This window comes from Anastrepha ludens, chromosome 4 (assembly GCF_028408465.1).
Source record: "Anastrepha ludens isolate Willacy chromosome 4, idAnaLude1.1, whole genome shotgun sequence".
In the NCBI taxonomy this organism is placed as follows: Eukaryota; Metazoa; Arthropoda; class Insecta; order Diptera; family Tephritidae; genus Anastrepha; species Anastrepha ludens.
Window position 1 is genome coordinate 81,600,484 of NC_071500.1, and position 20,575 is coordinate 81,621,058.

The 20,575-nt window shown below is 37.5% G+C and overlaps 1 protein-coding gene across 2 annotated transcripts in view; it reads left to right on the forward strand.

Moving 5' to 3' along the window:
* LOC128859986 (hybrid signal transduction histidine kinase A) overlaps nt 1-20,575 on the forward strand; it is a 66,666-nt gene that overhangs the window by 19,593 nt on the left and 26,498 nt on the right. For both annotated transcript variants that reach the window (XR_008454210.1, XM_054097176.1), the window contains exons 2-3: nt 1,429-3,820; nt 4,137-4,314. Coding sequence is in view for 1 of the 2 variants with exons in the window: in XM_054097176.1 (XP_053953151.1) it covers nt 1,889-3,820; nt 4,137-4,314 (2,110 nt within the window). In the remaining variant the exon portion in view is untranslated. The remainder of the gene's footprint in view (nt 1-1,428; nt 3,821-4,136; nt 4,315-20,575) is intronic.

Genomic DNA, 20,575 nt, shown 5'->3' on the forward strand with positions numbered 1-20,575 from the left:
AATCTTCCTGTCATTAAGCAGAAGGGACGGCAGACAGCTGGTTGGACTGATGACGGTTTTGAAGTCTTTGGCACTGATCTATTAAGAAACGGCCACCTTGGTGCACTTGGTGCACTGCAATTGCTAGTTGTCCCGTCAAAACAAAAAACATGAACGTATACTGTGCTGATTTTTTCGTATCAGCGCAATCTCAGTTTTTTCTTGAACAAACCCCTATCATGACCCCGGGGACGTCTGCCAATTAGCTGATTCCTTCAAATTCGCTGAGAGTCGGTTACCGGTCTGATCTTGGCCACACCTTCTTAATACCCGAAATGCTTCAAGTCATAAAAATTGTCTTTCAAATAAAATCTCAAACGTAACAACTTGAGGCTGGTGTAAACTAATGTATACCAGGTCGTAGTATTATCAGCCGCCCTTGGGCACATGTAGGGAATCAAAATTTTTACATCTTTTTTTTTTTTAAACGTAATTTGCTTATAAATAAAAGGCGTTTAAATATTTCAATCAGTTGGGTTTTTGAAAAAATAGATCTTGTCATGAAGCAGTAATCGAATACTGTTGAACTAATATTTCTGCAAATTTTCTTTCGGAATTAGTTAGCAAATGGCAACCACGATTTCGTGTTTTAACTTTTCAACGTCTTTGGATGGCTGGTGAATAAACAGACTGGGCGTTTCCATTTGCCTTTAGTAACAAACAAAATTTGTATATTGTTAGCGCAAGTATCATACTTAGTGGACTGATATGCGCCAATATTCGTTTGCTTTGAAATTAACATGTTATAATTACGCTTGATACATAATTTTCGCGTACCACTAAGATCATCTCTGGTCCCGCTGTCATGCAATTATCACAATGAAAGAGTAATAAGCGAAGAGAATGTTATCAGGCGATAAGAAGAGCGGTGCTGAGTGTTGCCCAAGAGCGCAGCCACTCTTAATGCCTAATATAAATAAAATTTCTAATATTGCTGCTGTCGTTTTAACTGTCAAAGTTAAGAAAGTCGATAGCTCCAAATGCCAGATGTACCACCCTGTACAGTATTTGAAAGAATTCATAAGTTAAAAAATCTTCTTCAGATAACTAAAATCATTCGCCAGGTATACAAAATTCAGCTCCTCCTCAATAGAGTCAGTTTTTAACTTGTTTATCTATATGTTTGCACTCTTTTTCATATAATATTTAGCTGTATAGGAATATGCCGAAATATGTATGTACTCATACATCTAAAATATAATATAAAATATGACGGGGGAAAAAATCACTACGCGAATATTATTGTGCCAAAAATATATTTATGTATATTTATAAATGTGAATGCGAAATATCTCGACACTTCGAAGTGTGCCCCAAAGATTGTGCGAAAACATGATACAATACATACATACAAATGTATCTCATCATTATAGTTGCGATGATTTGCAGGTATTTCAAATATTTCTACAACACCCAACAAAGCGATAATTCTCAGAAATACAAGTTCAAAATCAATTTTGCACACGCAATACTTAAAATAAAATAAAAACAAAAGTATAGCAAAACAAGCAAAAACACAAAACAAAACAAAAAAATAGACGCTAAATAACAAAAGGGAATAAACTTCGGAGAAGTGCCGTGTTTTCGTTGTTATACGTATATGCCAAAGTTTGCGAGGTCACTGAAATTTTAACAAGTTTTTTGTTGTGAATGCGTTTGTGTACATATGACATATGCGAAATTTCGGCCAAATCTACGGTAATTAATACGGAATAGCAGTGCGCGAATCGCTAGAAAACACTTGGGGCAACACACTCGAACCTTGAGTTGAGCCAAGAGCCGTGAAAAGTTGTGTAGCAACTCAGTGAAAGTTTAGTGTTCCGAACTGGCGGTAATTAGTGAACAGGAAATGATGAAGCACGATAGCAGTATCAAGCCGATACCTATAGGAAATCCAAGCATAGCCACCGGTCAAGTTTCAGGCACTTCGTCATTAAAGCGTGGACTGTGGCGAAACCGCAATGAGGTGGATGCGTCAGTTTGCGCACGAAGTCCCATCACTAAGGCGTTTGATTTCCTGCCTTGGGGACGCAACAAGAAAACTGCTGACAAAACACAGCAGCAACAACCACAGCTGCACCAGCAAAAGCAGCAGCCAAAACAACAGCCATCATCTGCCGCAAAGTCAACAAATAGCAGCGCTCACAACAATACCAGCAGCACAAGCACAAATACTAATGCCTCAACTACAATTGCGACGGATAAGGATAAGGAGGCAGGTATACATTACCATCGGAATATTTTTCGCAGCGGGGGTGGCCTTATACGCGACATTCTCGGCGGCGATAAGTTGAATAAAGAGAAAACCAGCAACAATAAATCGGAGCTGCCACTGAAAAATTCCACCCAGCGCCAGAAGCCCAAGCAGGTAGTAGCGAGAAACAAAAGTTTAGATATACACGAACTTATCAATACTGTGGAGAACGAATTGAGTGGGGAAAAGCAGAAGAATGGGCGTAGTCAGTTCATGGACGACACGTTCATTGAGAATATTATGCGTGCCAAGGAAGCTTACCGTCAGGCCAATAACGATTTGATGGATGAAGAAAAGCCAGAAGATTATAGATTTGTGGATGGCACCGATGAAGTTGAGGGCGGTCGTCACGAACTGACGCAGCAAAGGCAACAACATACCAGTGATGAACAGCTAGAGTGTGTGCCCTCGGGCAGCATCAGCATTGGTGCCCCACCATCGCGACATATTCTCTTCAACGACGAGGACATTGTCTATCTGATAAAGAAAGAGCTTCCGGTCAAACGGGAAATGAGCAAAACCAAACGTAAAGTATCTACCAACCATTCGCCAATGAACGAAAAGGAGCAGCAGTCCTATCAGCAATACCATCATCATTACCACCAGCAGCCACAGCAGCAACAGCAACAACAAAGAGAACGAGAACGAGACCATGAACGTGGAAGGGACCGTCAGGAACGTGGTGAAAGTGTATTGCGTACGCGTTTTAAATTCAAGAAATTGACACCGGAAGGCACACCACTGCCGGAGCGTAGATCAACATCGGCCCAAATGCTCAACAATCAACAGTGTCACAATCAAAGCGACTACAATGGTGTTGAATATGCCCAACCCAATGCACGCATGTACCAGACATCAAGGTCGGTCATTGATAATTATGGCACAAACCTCAGTGATTGTGGAAAGCGTAGCATTCTGCAGCGACAAAACACTTCACCTGCTCTAATTAGTTTGGCAGGAGAAAACGGTAGTGTAAATGGAAATGGAGGCAGCTACAGTCCAGAAAATCGACGACGACACCATCAACTGTTTCAGCGTGGCGAACAACGTGTACAGCTGCAACGCCGGAAATCGTTCACAGACTACGACAACACACCACTAGGCAATTGCAGTTCCAGCAGTAGTATGGCAAGTGGCGGTGGCAGTGCTGGTGTGCCCAGCACCGATCCACCGCGCGGAGAAAAACCTCGTAAGAAGCTCTCCTTTCGCGAACCAGTAGCAGATAAGCCACGAATACGACGTCGTAGCTCACCCCTACAGCATTCACAATATATCGGTGCCGATGGCAAAGTTCATGACATGGACGCGACAGACGCGGCTGTTAACACTGCAATGGACCTGAGTAATGGGTTTGTCAATACGAATGCGAACAAAGTGAGCTGTGATAATTTGAGTTCCGGCAGCAATAGCACAGCTTTAATGGTCTTACCTGATAACCGCAATTACACTGCTCAGTTGAGCAACATAACAGTAGACGCAACAGGAAACTGTTATGTGGATAATGCTAATTTAACATTGGACTTTGAGGTGAGATACGAGATATTAATAGTGAGCAGGTAGAGATTAAGTAGCTAATTAATTAAGACAATGGCCGGATGCGCAGTAATTGTTAATGAAGTTTAAGGGAGCGAATAAGATTCACTGAAAAGGAGAAATTAAGAGAATTAAGGGTAGGATTGCAATTAGACAAGCAAAGTCATTGCATTGTCACTGGTTTCGATTACACTTTTCTCTTCTACACTAACTGCACATTCCACGTACAAGTGCGTGCTTCTGTGAGATTACCATTGAAATTTTCTTATTATTTAATTAATATCTGTTTTTCTTTTTTTTCAACTTTCAGTCACAGGCGATGCGAATTGTACGCACCGTCGGCCAAGCCTTCGAAGTATGTCACAAGTTCAATCTTCATAAGAATTCCTTGGATCACAACGACGAACGCTCGGATGTCTCATCGGAGTTGCTAGATGTTGAACGCATTTCAGAACAGCAGTTGACAGATGATGAGGTGGACAAAAAAGGTAAGTCTATATAAAAAAACAAAAACAATTTTAAAACATATTTTGGAGTTTTTTCAAAGTGAGATAATGAAATGAATTGAGATTCTGGAAATGTTCCTTTAATGTTCATGGCATAAGCTGTGTAACCTATTTTTCTGTTTTTTTTTTTTTTTTGCAACGTAATAAAACGGAATGTTGGCTGCACAACTTGTCTTCCATGAAGCCGGCCTGACCCACTTACAGTTTTTAATTTATTATTTACGACACTATCATGAGGGGATTTAGCACTACAGCCTGAAAGATTTAACTATTCATGGCTGCAGAGTATTTCCCTGAGCTCAACTTTCGCAAAACATTTTTAATTTAGTGGTAAGCACATTTTTTCGCCGATTGCAGATAGAAATAGCTATTGTACTCGTACTATAAAGAAGTGTTTGATAAATCGATTTTTGCATAAATAGCGCGATTTGGAAAAAAGCTAAAAAAAATTATCTTCACTAAAGAGTTATAAAGCGTTTTCCTAGCGCAAAAATTCACAGAAAGCCAATTTGGAATAGTCCTAATTAATGTAATAAACAGAGGAAAACCCTGGACCAATAACAACACCCAGATGCAATAATTGATTTACTATGGAAATACGACTATTAGGAATTCTGTAACTGTATAAATGCGACATACATGGACCAAGAATGCTACTCAGAGGCACACCAGAGATGGCAGCAAAAGGATGTGATCTCGACATACGAGGTTCGGTTAGAGAGGTAAGAGCTTCACCAAAAAAGGAGATTTGAATGGAAACCTTACTTTTCAAGCATTAACAACGATATTCTATGCGAAAGAATATCGAAAGCTTTTGAAAAATCTGTGTAGACAATGGCTACTCGATGACCAGCTCTAAGTGATTAGGTGCAAAATTGGAAGAACTCTGTATACCGTTTCCGATGATAGTAGAACGTCCACAGACAGAGCCCTGTTAATGATGGCCAATTATTTATTTCACAAAGAAATAAATTTCATTTTTCACCATATTTTCCAAAAAGTTTTGAGCAAGTTATGAGCTTAGATATACATACATACTTATCTAAAAATGTTCGCCGGTAAGAAATTTCGCTCGAACAAAGGGGTTATCGCTGAAACTGAGACCAATTTTGAAACAGATGATGAAATTGAAAATTGAAATTTGAAAAGGTCGAGCCAAGGAGGACCACGAGATTTGGTGGTTCCTAAAACACTCAGGCTGAAAAGCCCCTTGTATTTAAAGCTCTGGAAAGGGGGTGGATAGTCAAGGAGGGAAGGAAAAAAGTATCAGAGAAAGAGACAGGAAAGAATAGAGACAGGGATAGAGATAGTTAGTCCTGTAAGAGTTTTCCAGAATCTTTGGCAAATCTGTAAATATCCTCCAGCTTTAGAGAATGAATATTACTCATTCTCATGACATCGCAACCCAAAACTCGTAGCCGTGCTCTAGCAAAGGCAGGGAAAGTGAAAGCCCCCTCAATGTCCACGAACACGGCCATTGTGTATTCATCAGCTTCCAGCCCGGCTTCAATCTTGCTAACAAGATCGTGTAAGGCTGATTCACATGATTTTCCACTCTGGAAGCGTGTTGATTTCTACTAAGTGGACTTCTCGGCAATACCCCCACGCGAATATGTTTCTCCACCACTCGTTCCAGACTTTTCAACACGAACGATGTCAAACTGATTGCTCCCTTTTTGCTAGGTAATAGTCATCTTTTCCTGGTTTCGGAATAAAGACTACTCTTACGCGTCGCCATTGGGATGGTATATAACCAAATGCAAGAACGGCTGTGAAGATCCTTTTCAGGGCCTTAAACAGCCTGTCTCCTCCTTTTTTAAGCATTGCTGGATTTATTCCGTCAGGTCCAGGGGACTTAAAGTTCTCCAAGGAAGACAAGGAAAACCTTACTGATACTTTTGTCACTATCCGACTAGCAATATACCAGCTGTTCCTAGAGATTCCACCGTTGCTACCGTTATTGTTCATGCCACTCTCAACTTCAGAGAGAGTTCTACTACCCGGAAAATGGGTTTCGAGTAGAGCATTAAACGTTTCCGATTTGTAAATGGTGTATGAACCATCAGGTTTTCGAATGGAATCCAACCTTACTGAGTGGTCTAAATGAAGGACCTTACAAAGTCTCGCTGTTTCCCTCAATTTCTATAGGACTCAAGTTTGGCTTTCCGTACTTTTTTTCTTATATTCTCTCTGTAATTAGCCCAGTGCTCTTCTGTTTGTGTCTTTAAGGCCTTATTAGGAAGTTTTCTGGACCGTAGACGACGCTTCGACAGTTCAGGGTTCCACCAAGGAACCGCTTTCCCCTGTCTGATTTGCTGAGTGGGCACAGTTCCTCAAAGCAATTGATTAAAGTACCCTCTAATTTCTTAGTAGCATCTTCAATAATTTCTACTGATTTGAGTTTTTTCAGGTTTGGTAATCGCTCTGTTAGCTCACCATACCTGTCCCAGTGCACATTTCGAGGATTCCTACCGGAAGGTATTGATATTGTATCAATTCCCAGTAGGAATTCGATAAGACGATGATCAGAAAGAGAGTCCTCTTCCAGAACTCGCCATCGGTTGATTTGATTTCCAACTGACCTATTGGAAGCAGATGATACTTTGTTTTATGTTATTGAAATATTAGAGCGGTGCTACAATATTTACTTAAACTAAATTGTAAATAATAAGCCCCTTATTTCAGTAATTCGCTCATACTCTAAATAATTATGTTGAGAAAATAGACAAAAAAATACTTTTGTAAATTACTGATTTTGAAACGTGGAATGAACACCCTAGCGCACACGTATATATTTCATTCATATGTATATGTATTCGCAATACCTCTGGTGCATCAAATATTTGAATTTTTTTCTGTTATATTTTTCCATAAATAGCAGGTGTTCTACTTAGAATTGCTTGTATAAAATCTTAAATTTGATTTTTCAGGTGTGTCTTTCAGCAACAAAAGTAAATGTAAGATTTGAAAACCACATTAAAATTTTATTGCTGCTTTAACCATTTGGAATGTAAAAATACAAAATTTTTCTTAAATTGAAAAATCATAAAACTAAAAATATTTTCTTCGGAATCACTCATAATCTTGTAAAAACAAAATAAAGCGCTTTGTAATAAAATTTGTATATACATACACAGAAATATTGTACCCAAATCCTATCACTGCGAATTTGTGGATGATTTGAGTCATTAGCAGTATTAAAATCTATTTCTGTTAGACTTATAAACAGCAGTTTTTTATTTGTCAAGCTCGATTGTGAGCAACTAACATAATTTTTATTAATTGTTGTTGTAGCAGCGTTATTAAATCCGTTTCAGTTTTCTAAATCGTTGACGTGTTGCGATTAAAGTCATCTGACTAACATTAGGCATACACCCGGGAGAGGTCTAGCGGAAGCGAGTGAGGAGTTACCTAAGGGGCCATCTTGGTTGAAAGTAGTTTTTAATGCTTTCTTTTCTGATTTTTTTCTTGGAAAATAAATAAATATGCAGTACTGAATATTTAGCACACATTTTTAGTGTAACGAAAAAAGAAATTGCTTACCAATAAATATTTATTCAGTACTTGCACATATGCAGGTATGACTGTGTATTTGCAAGTACAGAAAAACACCACTTAGCTACCACTATGAGGAGTGTTTAAGGGGTTGTATGCAGTTATGAAGCAAATATAAGACGGGTTGTCAAGGATTTATCCTGAAGAAACTTCAGAATATTTTAATTGGAAAATTTTTGGCGGTTATAAAAGCATCCTTCAAGAACGTAGCAAATTTTTTTATTTATGAAAATGTTGATTATAGAGCGCGCTGCAGGCGATTTCTGGAACCTCCTTTAAAAAAAGACGATTTACGGTGTACATCGTAACTCAGGATTGGATTATCTGAAATCAAAAAACCAAACAAATTTTGTTAATATATTAGATTATCTAGTAATTAATCGTTCGGCTAATCAAAATAGTGAATTTTCACAAAATGGCAGCTTTTAAAAGAAATTATTTCGATTTTTACGTTAAAATTTGGCCGTAAATTGATTATAAAATGGAAAATAAGTATCAGATTTACAAAAGGGACGATTAATTACTAGAAAATGTACCTTTAAAGATTGAGTTAAAACGGTTGACCGATCAAACAAGCCGTTTTCGAGATATCGTGTACACCGACTTGAAAAATGCCGTTTTGAAAAAAACACGTTTAAAGTTTCAATACCTACCTTAAAACGTGCCGAGCCATCTCTACATATTTAGGTATAACTCCGAAAGTATTGCTTAGATCTACTTCAAATTTCGTGCGTATACTTTTGAATATATGTACATTACAAAAATGCAATAAAAAAAATCGATTTTTTTGAAAGTCATAACTGCGTATAACCCCATAACTCATTTGAAATCAAAAATCAGTGAAGTTTAATGCCTTGCGTGAACTAGGAAATTTTAAAAATATTGACGTGAGCTTTCCAGAGCAGTTTGGCATCAAGTATTGGGCCCAGATATTTGGCCACGTCCACGTATCGAATTATCGACGCATCAATGACTGACTTGTATAGTAAGAAGCGATTTTTAGGGAAATCTCTATATGTGCTGATTTGGTTTTGTTTAGCTTTATTAGCCATATGTTAGCCTATGAAACAATATGGTTAACACCTCCTAGTAGCTTATTCGTTGCATTTTCGATAGTGTTATCGACTGTCATACGCAAATGTTACAGTCCTACATCGGACAAATTATGTGTTATTGGTGACTTTAATAAAGAAAATCCTAATATAAGAAAGACATTTTTATAAAATATAATATTCATATGTCGTCAATTTCATAAATTATTTCTTTATAAAAAACAAAATTAGCGCACCGTGGGGGCCAAACAGATGCTAGCATTGTAAGAGAGATAAAGAAAATTCCTTTCAAAAGTGCTCCACAGTTGGTAAAAGAGCTTGAGTTACCAATCTGTTCAAGAACTGCCGCTTGTCACCGGGCTAGTTACTATCCGCAAAGAAACCACTGATTAGCAAAAACGGTTGCAATTCGTTAACGATCACATAAACTGTTACAGGCAAGTAGAAAACTGTCCTTTTCAGTGACGAGTCCAAATTTAATTTGTTAGGAAGTAATGGCATATGCTTCGTCCGACGCGCTCGAAGCAAACGTCTTCAAAAATCATACTGTGTTACAACAGTAAAACATAGTAGCTATGTTATGGTCTGGGAATGCTTTTCATCTTCCGGTTTGGGGCCGCTTCATCGTATTAATGATACAATGGATCAGTATGTTTACAGATACATTATGGAGTCAGTAATGCTGCCACACACCGAGTGCGAAATGACACTTCGTAGGTCTTCCAACAGGGCAATGACTCGAAGCATACGGCAAAAATACTTAAATCGTCCTTCTAAACATAATCGAGTGAGCCCCACAATCCCCAGATCTTAACCTTATAGAAATCTTATGGAAAATTCTAAAAAAGAGTATTGATTACAGTTCTTTGTGACATACTGACCAATTTTTCCAAAATGTCCTGGAAGTATGTAGAAATATACCCCAGACCGTCGTCGACAATTTGATAGCATCAATGCCGAGGCCGCGCAGCGCAGATATTGACAGCCATGAGTTTGCGACGAAATATTAAGTTTTTCTTTCAATTTATTAAAAATATTGTACTGCATTCGCATACGTTGCATTCTTGTTTTTAGATTTTAGGTTTAAGATATGAATTTGAATAAACCTTTTTCGTCTATATAAATAAACTTCTATTGTTTGTATTAAAAATAATACAAAAGGTCACAGGCATTTAACTGCTTAGCAATCGAGCGTATTTGCATAACCTTATTTGAATTGCAAATGTTTTACCCGATACTGTACATGCTGATTTTTCGATGGTAGGTCATGGGTATAAAGGAGATATATGGATAGTAGTAGCAGAAGACTCCAAATGCTTCCCTGTGGAACATTTGCATTTATGTTTTTTAGAGACGAATATGCATTCTCGTGTTTTACAAAGAAGTACCTTGCATTACACTGTGCAACAAATTCAGGTTAGCAAAAATTAGGTCCATTCTGAGAGTAGCGGGTGAAAATAGAGGCGAAATTAGAAGACCAGTATCGCGCCGTTTTTTTATGTTAGTTCAAATTTTTTTTCAATCGGCCTTCGAAGTTCGAAATCGGAGCAAAATTGTTTATATGGTTTTTTGGCTATAACTCGTCGACTAATTGATATTTTTTCAATCTGTAAAAGCCAAATTATTGCTAGAGACCTGTGCAACAATTACAATTTTTGAAAAAATTCATTTCGAAAATTTTTGTGGTACTTATGAAACAATATACTGAAAATCGGCATTTGACTGCAAACTTCGAAGGACGATTAAAAAAAAATTCGAACTAACATAAAAAAACGGCGCGATACGGGTCTTCTAATTTCGCCTCTATTTTCACCCGCCAGTCTCAGAATGAACCTAATTTTTGCTAACCTGAATTTGTTCCACAGTGTTATTTGACTTTTTTACATTCAGTTTCATGTTCGGAAAATGAATTTTTAGTAAAAATAAACAAAATAAACTGTGAAAAGAAGCTATTTTTCTTGTTGCGGTTACACTGTGCAACAAATTCAGGTTAGCAAAAATTAGGTCCATTCTGAGAGTGGCGGGTGAAAATAGAGGCGAAATTAGAAGACCCGTATCGCGCCGTTTTTTTATGTTAGTTCGAATTTTTTTTTAGAGAGCCCCTCATGTCATACTTGCTTGCGATACATTAAAAAAGAACGCTTGAACACACTTTTTCCTTTCTATGGTACTTACGACTCTCTGTATTTGATCGAGCATTGAATGATTTTATCTGAAACCGAATTGGTGAATAGGAATTAGTTATTTTAAAAGTATTTTTTCAAAAAGCTTCGACAATACTGCCAACAGAGATATTGCCTGTAAGAGGGCATTTCGTTAAGTGGCTTCTCAGGTTTAGGTAACTTGGTAACTTCGGCGAATTTCCAATATATGGGTACATACGTACAATTGAATAATTTTCGAGTTATTTTGGCAACCGTTTTATAAAAAGCTGTTGTAAAAAAAAGCATTTTAAGGCGTTTTTCAACAATGCAATACCGACCTAGCCTCAAGCTTTTATGTCTGGTTCATAAAGTAAGCCCTCTTATTCTTCTATGCCAAGTGATCCAAGTATTTTGGACATTGTTATCAATTCTTGTAAAATTCGGTTTATTTGTAGGGTTGAGTATATTAAGAAGTGAACTAAAAAAATTTTGGAAAAAATTTAATTAGTTTGAAATTTATTCAATGTGAAAATTTTGGTACAGATTTTTTTAAGTTTTATGTTATATTAAAATATATTTAAAAAAAAAAATTTTCCAAAAATATTTTTGTCCAGCATATTTGGGGTGTTTTTTTTTTGTCATTTTTTAAAAACTCATCGCGCCGACTGTACAGAAAGAGGGAAGAAGTGCTGTTCAATTTTGTTAATTTTCAAAATCATGAACAATGCACCTGGAGGATACTAATTTGCCTGCATGGCAATGCCTTAATTAAATTTTTGAAACTTTGTATATACGTACATTTTTTGCATACCAGACGCAGATTTGCAGAAATAAGTTGAATTTGAAAAGTACTTCAGTGTTTTGCAGTGCATCGGTGATGAGTCGAACAATTTTTAAAGTTTCTGGTATGGCTAAAGTTCTAAAAATTTGCAAAGTACTTTTATGGGTCACCAAATATCACGGGAAGTGCTTGATCGAACTTTTAAAGATTTTGCCTTCATATGACCAGCCGTTCCTACGGGCTCTATTTTATTATCTGGCGACTCTCGACAAACTCTTCCTTTGAAGCCTGCGTCAACACCAGTTGTTGAGCTAAAGGCTTACCTCAAAGCATTGCATCATTGGAAACATGTTCACACTAAAGATGAATATACACGTATTTTTACATGATTTGCATCAGCAGCCACATTTGCCAATCAGCTGTTGAATATTTTTGTAGGTAAAATACCATTTGATGTTATCACAAAATGTATTTCATTTCCCTTGGACTTCTGTGTCGTTGGATCATCCATTGAGCAAAGCATTCTGAAAGCAAAAAACCCCGACGTTAATGCAATCAACTACGTAATTTAAAGCGATTAAAAGAGCCATGAATGCGAACGAAGGTGTAAATTATTCTCTCGAGCTTTTAACTTTGTTGCATATTCCAGGTGTGCCACTACATAAAATGTCTCTCAAAGGCGGCGTGCCAGTTATTCTGATTGCGGAACGTTAATCCAGCCCAAGACTTACTGTGAAGAAAATGTCTCCGAAACAACCATTCTTATTGGAAAGTCAGATGGAGGAGATTTGCCCAGTCAACCCATTCTCAATATTCGCACCGATATGCTATTTGATTTCAAACTACTGCCATTATCCATCCGTCTCGCTTTTTCTATTATAATACCATCAACCAGAAGATCCGTATTTTTCACATTGCCAGTTATATGATGCATGCTCACAAGTCGGGCAACCAAACAAAATATTTTTGGTTGTGCTGATGGCGAAAAAACAAAACATATTGCCTGACTAATAACTCAGTTGTACTTCGCAACCTGTTTTCCCCATGATTTATCACCTAAGATTTAGTTCTAACATCTGATGTTTGACGAAAAAAATCAATTCTCGACAGCAAAGCCCCGGATATCGGCTAATAAGCATTAAAAATCGTATTTTCAGGTGGGTTTCTTTTACAAAATTTTGCTTTACTACTGGCGCACATAATATTTTCGAACCATCTATAAAAACTTTCTCCATTTTTTCTCCACTTTTCTGCAAATTTTATATGACTCCGTGGAACTCGTACCCACGTATTTGCTCACACTTCACTGCTACAAAACAAAAAAACAATTGCTATGCGGCAAGTACAAAATATGATAATTGCGCTAAATTCAAAACAGGTGTTCCTAATGAGACACCCATTCAATTAAATGTAATTTGTGGGTTTTTACAACATTTTATACTATGGAAACAATTTAATAGTATACATAAAAATTAGGTATAAATTGCCAGTTTTTGTTCTAATTGAACCCCAAAATACTTAATTCCAAAAAAATAAAGCTTTCTAACTAAATCGTAACTCCCCCCAACGCACTCATCAGCAACAAATGTCACACAAGCACAACCACATATACATAGTAGCCACACAAAAAGCGTGACACGACTATGTAGAATATCCTCGGTCAAAAAAAATTGTGCACCGGCATTGAAGTCATCATTTTGAATTTTGGCCAACTTAGAAAAATATAATTTTCCTCACCCAGCAGTGAGTCGCTCAGCTGACTGATGGCAATCATGTCGATGGCAGTTTGACGTCATCACCATCAAAAATTGTAATTTTTCGATGTAGCTGAAAGTAAAAGATAGCAAAATGGAAATAACAGATGTCGTAGCATTTATTCAGCTACAAAGGAGAAAAAAAATCATAAATAAAAATGAAAAAAGTATACAGAATTTATGTAAAAAATAAAAAACAGAAAACTACTAAAAATATATAACTTAAACAATAAATAGATAAAAAGCATGAATGTATCTTTGCACCGACGCCTTGAGTAACATAACAAAAAATTATGAGAAAAACATCACAACCATGGCATCATTACACATCAGCTCAGTACTTCGGGGTAGCACTTGACTTCATCATCGACACTAAATGCCACATGAGCTCACAAATATCAGCAATCATTGGACTCATACATTGCGTTCAGCCACTTGGTGTATTTTTAGCTGGTGGGATGACTGATAAGCTGCAAAAATGCGCAAAAAATCCGCATAAATTCACGTTTTCCCATAAATAATGGTTTGATAAATTAATAAAAAAATAAAAATCATTGTGTAAACATGTGTCGCATTTTTTCCGAAATTCTTTTTATAATTTATTGCGTTGGTGAATCCACCAAGCAGTGGCCGGTTAAAGACAAATGCTTATACTCGTATTGCACAAATATTTATATCTTACTTAACTATGAACGAAAATAATTTCATATACATTTATAAGAAGTGTAAAGAAATGTTGGAATAAGAAAAATTAGAATATTTTAAGAGCAGACGAACAAAAAATTGTCTAATTGCCAGCCGAAGCTAGCAAAAAGGCTAAATATAATAGATAAGTCTGGTCAGGTAGTCAGCATGCAGGAAAATGTGATCGTTAGAAAGGATTGTTAGTTGAAGTTGCATGTTGAAATAATAGATATGCAAAAAACGCTGAAAATACTATAGAAAAAAACAATATACCTATGTGTATACTGAAAGAAAACTAAATGTAATTCAAAAAGCACTTAGACTTTGTCAATAGAACGAAAATCCTTCAATTATACGGTGTAAGCTCTAAGCAGAGGGTGTGATGGTTTACCTTATTGAATTGAGTGTTCTCCATTTTATCAGATTGGTTATAGTTTTTGCATTAGCGGTATTTGAAAAATTCCCTTGGAGTCGTTAAGGGCTCATTTATAAAAAATGCAAAAACCAAACTTCTTTTTTCATATAAATATTAGCATGTATATATAAATATATTATTAGAAATGACTGGTGTTAAATTTAAAAAAACATTATTCTGCAAAATCTTAGCTAAATAGCTTTAAAACTAAGGCAGTTATTAGGAAAAATTAAAAAGTAAGCAATTTGTAAAAAGAGAAAAAAATTTTTAATTTCTTGAAATAAACAAGAAGTGCTAAATTTGGTCCGGATCGTTCACTATAAAGGATTAGGTTAGGTTAGGTTAGCCTGGTTGGCAATAAGCCACGTATAGACCTATTGGTCCCTAGCGATACCAGATGGAGACCGACCTTTATGAATACCTGAAGTAGACATCATGTAGGATGTCAGCGCTTTTGGCGAATCTAAGTCGGGCTGGGAGCTCCGCTTTTGAGACGTCTTCCAGACCCTCAAACAATGGGGCTCCCAGACATCTTAGTCGCGTTTTTAATAAAGCCGAACAAACGCACAGAAGGTGTTCTAAACTCTCCTCAACATCCTCTCTGCATTTTCTGCATTTGTCCGTGTTAGCAATCCCTATCTTGTACGCATATGCAGCCAATAGATTGTGGCCTGTTAGCATACCTATGATAGTTCTGCATTCCTTTCGCGAGAGCGTAAGTACGAATGGAGTCAGTTTTTTGTCGTTAGTTCTACACATGACTTTTGCTGTTTTGCATGTGGTCAGGTTAGTCCACCTAGCTTCCACTTGCCCTTTCATGTAGTCGTCCATTTCGTTGTATACTGTGTTTAGCGGTTTTGGTATGTCGTTATCTTGTTCAAATGGTAGTCTCACCGCACCCTTTGCTATCTCATCTACTATTTCGTTCCCAATCATACCTTTGTGACCAGGTACCCAGTAGATATGCAGCCTATTGTTTCCGGCTAGCCTTTCTATGGCCTCCCTGCTCCGTCGAACATTTTTGGACTTAATACACTATGGGCTTATTGCTCTTATTGCTGCTTGACTATCCACGTATATATTAATTGTTGAGTTATTTCTTGTTCTAGTATAGGCTAGCTCCGCGGCCTTCCCCACAGCAAAAACTTCCGCCTGGAAAATACTGCTGTGGTCTGGCAGCTTGATAGGCTGCCTTATTCCTAGTTTTGAGCAGTAAATACCCGCTCCCACTCCGTCTGGAGTTTTCGAGCCGTCTGTATAGATGTCAAAAGTTCTATGGCCAGGTTTCATGCCTTTGTGCCATCCCTCCTCTTCAATTGTAGTGCGAAACCTTCTCTCCCAATTAAAGTACGGAGTCATGTAGTCCGTGCCATGTCATGTCCACTTTCCTATTGAGACTGTAAAGGATTAAAAACAAAAAAAAAAAAAAACAAAAATTGTAATATTAATTTGATTCGGTATATTATCAATTTATACAGAAAAATAAACATCCCATTATTTATGAAACACATTTCGCTGTAGCGAAGCCCGTCTTCCTACTTCTTGCGAGCAGTTTCTGGCTCTGTTTCAGAACTGGCTTGCTCGATATTCGCCTTTAAGAGCGTAAATCGTTAATGGATCTTTGCATAACATTGATCTTTTACGGCACCCCACAAAAAAAGTCTAACAACATCTAATCGTAGCTCCGAGATGACCATTTGACATCGCCGAGGTGGCTGATAACTCGATTACCGAGCTTGCCAGCGGCTATGTGACCTGGCGTGACATTCTACTGAAACCAAACGGAGCGCCCGCCCCAAAATCCACAACCAACTGTATATCTCTGGGCATGTATTGACTTCTCGATGATCACATTGGAGATTTTCTAATCCCCAGATGCGGTAGTTTTGCTCGTTAACATAGCTCACCAATTAAAAAGGCGCTTCATCAGAAAAGATAATTTTTACCTTTTTTCAATAATCGCACTATTTGGACCGGAAATAAGTTTTTAATATTTACACACGTTGTTAAAGCACTGCATCTCTAGCTTTCGTCATAGAAATTGCTCCGACTTCAAAGACCCGTACACGAAAAAAATTGTGCAAAACTCTTCTTTGAGGTCTCTCTCAAGTCTCATCTTAAGTTTGAATTACCTCTTCCGCCTTATATTTCAAAATGTAAGCTTATGAATTTGCATGCTTTTCAAAAGTAAAAGAAGAAGCTTGTCGCGATGAACTTAAAATATTCTTAATAGTTATTGTACATTGATTATCCTCTATTGTTAGAGTTGATAAAATTGTAAGTATGTAGCTGCATAAAATCTTATATCCGATGAGTGTTTCCGTTTCTTAAGTGTGTTGATTTTTGCGAATGTGTTACTGGCCCGACGCAACATGCTCTTCGGCAATAGGAAATGTGATGAAATGTAAGGAGTCAACACTAACCTTGCAACCACTATACTAGCACAATTGTTTGCAGCCCATCAGCCATGTATGTATGTAGTTGTCGCTTTCTCACATTTTTTCGCAACCTCATGATATCTATCAAGAATCTATCCAGGCTATTCCTATGCTACGACTAGGGTCGATAACACTGCATCACACAGAGCCGTTGGTTCTTTGTGCTTCACACGCGGATTTTTAGTGCTTAAGTGGGAAATGCGAACCGTCGCTCGTGATGACTTTCGACACAAAATCGTCCACTAGTTTGTCGTTGTTGAGATTGAGAATGGCTCGGCAGTAATTTAGACGCGACTGGCGGTCAGAAGGCGTTAGTTAATGCCCAATTGTGTATTCCGTCGTCTGGTTGATGTTTCTTCCTTCTCAGCGACATCGGCAGCCACAGCCGCTTTGTTCTCAGTCGCACGACAAGTCAGATGGCAGCGACGCACTGCAGTGTCTCGTCCATTCGATTTCGGTATTTACGCTGCGCCAATACCACCGACCGATTATTGCCAAAAATATCGACACAAGGATTCCACGCTCTTGCGGAGTGTAGCTCTCCATTACTTGTATATTTGTGTACTGCAGCTGCCAAGTTCACAAGTGTCAAATATGATTGACGTACGACGCTATTTGCAAAAATTATAACATCTTCCCCTAGGGTGACTAATTTTGCGCCACATTGTATCTGGTCAGTAACAACTTATTATTTCACTGACTTCATAAGGAAACAAGGAAAGTTTCAATAGTACAAAAGTCGACGTTCCTCATGCTCAAAAACCTGCAATATGCTTACTAGGCAGAAGCAAAAAATTTGTAATGAGCGCGGTGGGCATATAAGTACAACGTTAGCTGTGAGATAAGTTGAAAATCTAAAAGGCGGACTTGTACTCCCAACCGTACTGTAATTATTATAAGTTTCCGCTTTTCCATATCCCTCAAAGCATCTCACTCTATCGTTGCACGCACATGTCGATTAGCCATATCCTGCTGTAGACACCTCCCCAACTGCTCACTTTTGCCTAGCGGACAAACTCGATGCCACGTCATTTTTGACTGAAATGAGCTCATCCAATTTGGAAAATAATTAACTGAAAAACTTTGTTTTATTTGTGGTCACACAATTTCTTCTCTCTACCCGTATACTTTGGCTGACGTTGACTTGCTGATTGATTGTTGCCAGCGGCTAAAGAAACAGATATTTACGATTTTGTTGCTAAGTCCTATAGACAAGATGGAAAATGGAACAATCTGAACTGTCAACTAGACGCGTTGAATAATATAGTATTTGTATTCCTCATTCCGCCTTTCTTTGCTTTTGTTTTTATACCCGCGCGCACTTGTGTACTAGGGTATCATAATTCTGTTCACATAACGGTTGTGTGTGACAGTATAAAGGAATCGAGATAAATATGGGCAGATACATACAGTACATATCAAAAGGCTTAGAATAATGGGAGGAGCCGTTTTCACCATGTCTGTCTATTCATCCGTCCATGCGCACAACTTTAACTTTTATTGTCTATGAGTTTGTTTGATTCCATGTGATAAAATGTGCGCTGGTATATAAAGTTCGGTCCGAATTTAGTACTTCCTTACTTTTTTGTTTGTTTTTGTTTACAGAATAGAATTAATATATATAATTCATTAAAATTATATTCAACACATGACCTTAACAAGGACTTTGGGGGCATGATTTCGAAGTTCATATTTGAATCTACAATTCCACATGCCCACATGCCCACAATTACATACGTATGACATATAAATATGCACGCATGCACACGCACCTACAAACACAGCCTCGGACAGTTACTGTTCGTGTGATGGATGATGTCACAGTGGAATGACCGTCCTTTGCATGTTTTTTCGCAATTTCAAATTCATTAATTGTCAAAAAAGAATGAAATAGTGTTTAATTTTAATTTTCAAAGTATGAAATGACTAAGTTTGTGAAAGAAGAAACATTTATGAATGCCTAGAATAACAATGATTTCAAATTCATATGATAACAAAACTTATTCAGAGCTGTTTAGAGTGTTTCTTCCAATCGATCTGGAAGTTATTAGAATTTAACCAATTGAAAGTGTGATGCCTCACTCAAGCAAGTGTTTGTCAAATTTACGAAGCGAGTTGACTAGCGCTCTTTCGGTCTTCGTGGCAACCAATTTCGCGACAATACTTTAAATTGTCGAATAATGACCTCAGTCTCATAAAAGTAGTTAGGGGGCACATTGTGTCAAGCCAAAGAAGGCACGTAACTCTACAGAAAATAGTCAGGAGATATGGCAACCACAATTAGATTGGGTCTCTCTGTCGATAATCAATTCCCAATACTAGTTTGGCTTGTGTCAAAATAGTCATGAAGGGTTTACGCTTGAAATTATTCACGGTACGAGTATCATGAATTATCTGCTTAGTGCAGCTATGCTGACAATGAATAATTTTGTTCTAAATCATCATTACGCAGCCGGATGTGGAAAAATAGCGCATAAATAAGGTTTATGCGAGAGCTAAGAAGAGAGTGCCGAACTAAAATGGGGCAATTACGTTATTATACTTACATATATATAATATATACAATATGGGCACTCTCCCTATATTGGATGCTTGGCGCGTTGGTGTGCATCTTGAAGGAATACACAAATAGGAAAACTTACAGATTTAAGCCGGTTCCAAACGGAAAATGGCTTTTCATGAGGCGCTTTTTCATGGCAGAAACACACTCGTAGGTTTCTCATAGCTTGCCGAAGGGCGTTGGCTATTAAAAAAACGTTGTCTGTAATTTATTATTTCAGGCATGGAGACTCGAACCTGATCATCTCCGAATGGTAGTCACGCATCAACCCATTCGACTACGGGGGCCAAATTTTGTTATTATCTTGAAATTTTTTTTTTTTAATTCTGCCTTTGAGTTTTTATGATCAAATTACTTAAAAATTGTGAAATGCCGTTTACTTCTGCAGAAAAAGTTTAAAATCCGTCAAGCGGTGCTATTTTGGGCTGTGGGCTGATGAAGGCGTACGCTTATTTCATGTACAAGCAGTGTGCCACTTCACAAGCATTCTTCAATATGCGAGCTACATTTTTAATGTTTTCACTTTTTTTTAAGTGTTTTTCAAGTGATTAATGACGTCATATCATCTGGCACAACTGACTTCTGTCAGAAATTTTGATTTCGCAATCATAAAGTAGAGCTTCCAATATATGAGAAAAAAACTATTTTTCAAGTGCAGGACGCATTTTCGTAAAAAGCTTTGAAGAAAGCGCTTGAAGTTTAATAGGCGATTAATCTTTGTATCGGGTGTTTTTAGCTACATGAGTTTCCAAGCTCTTAAAAAAATACCCTATAGAAATCTTATATTGACTAATTGAAATTGATGTCTTGCGTTTGTCGTAACCACATTATCGATTATTCTGATGTCGATTTCTTGTATT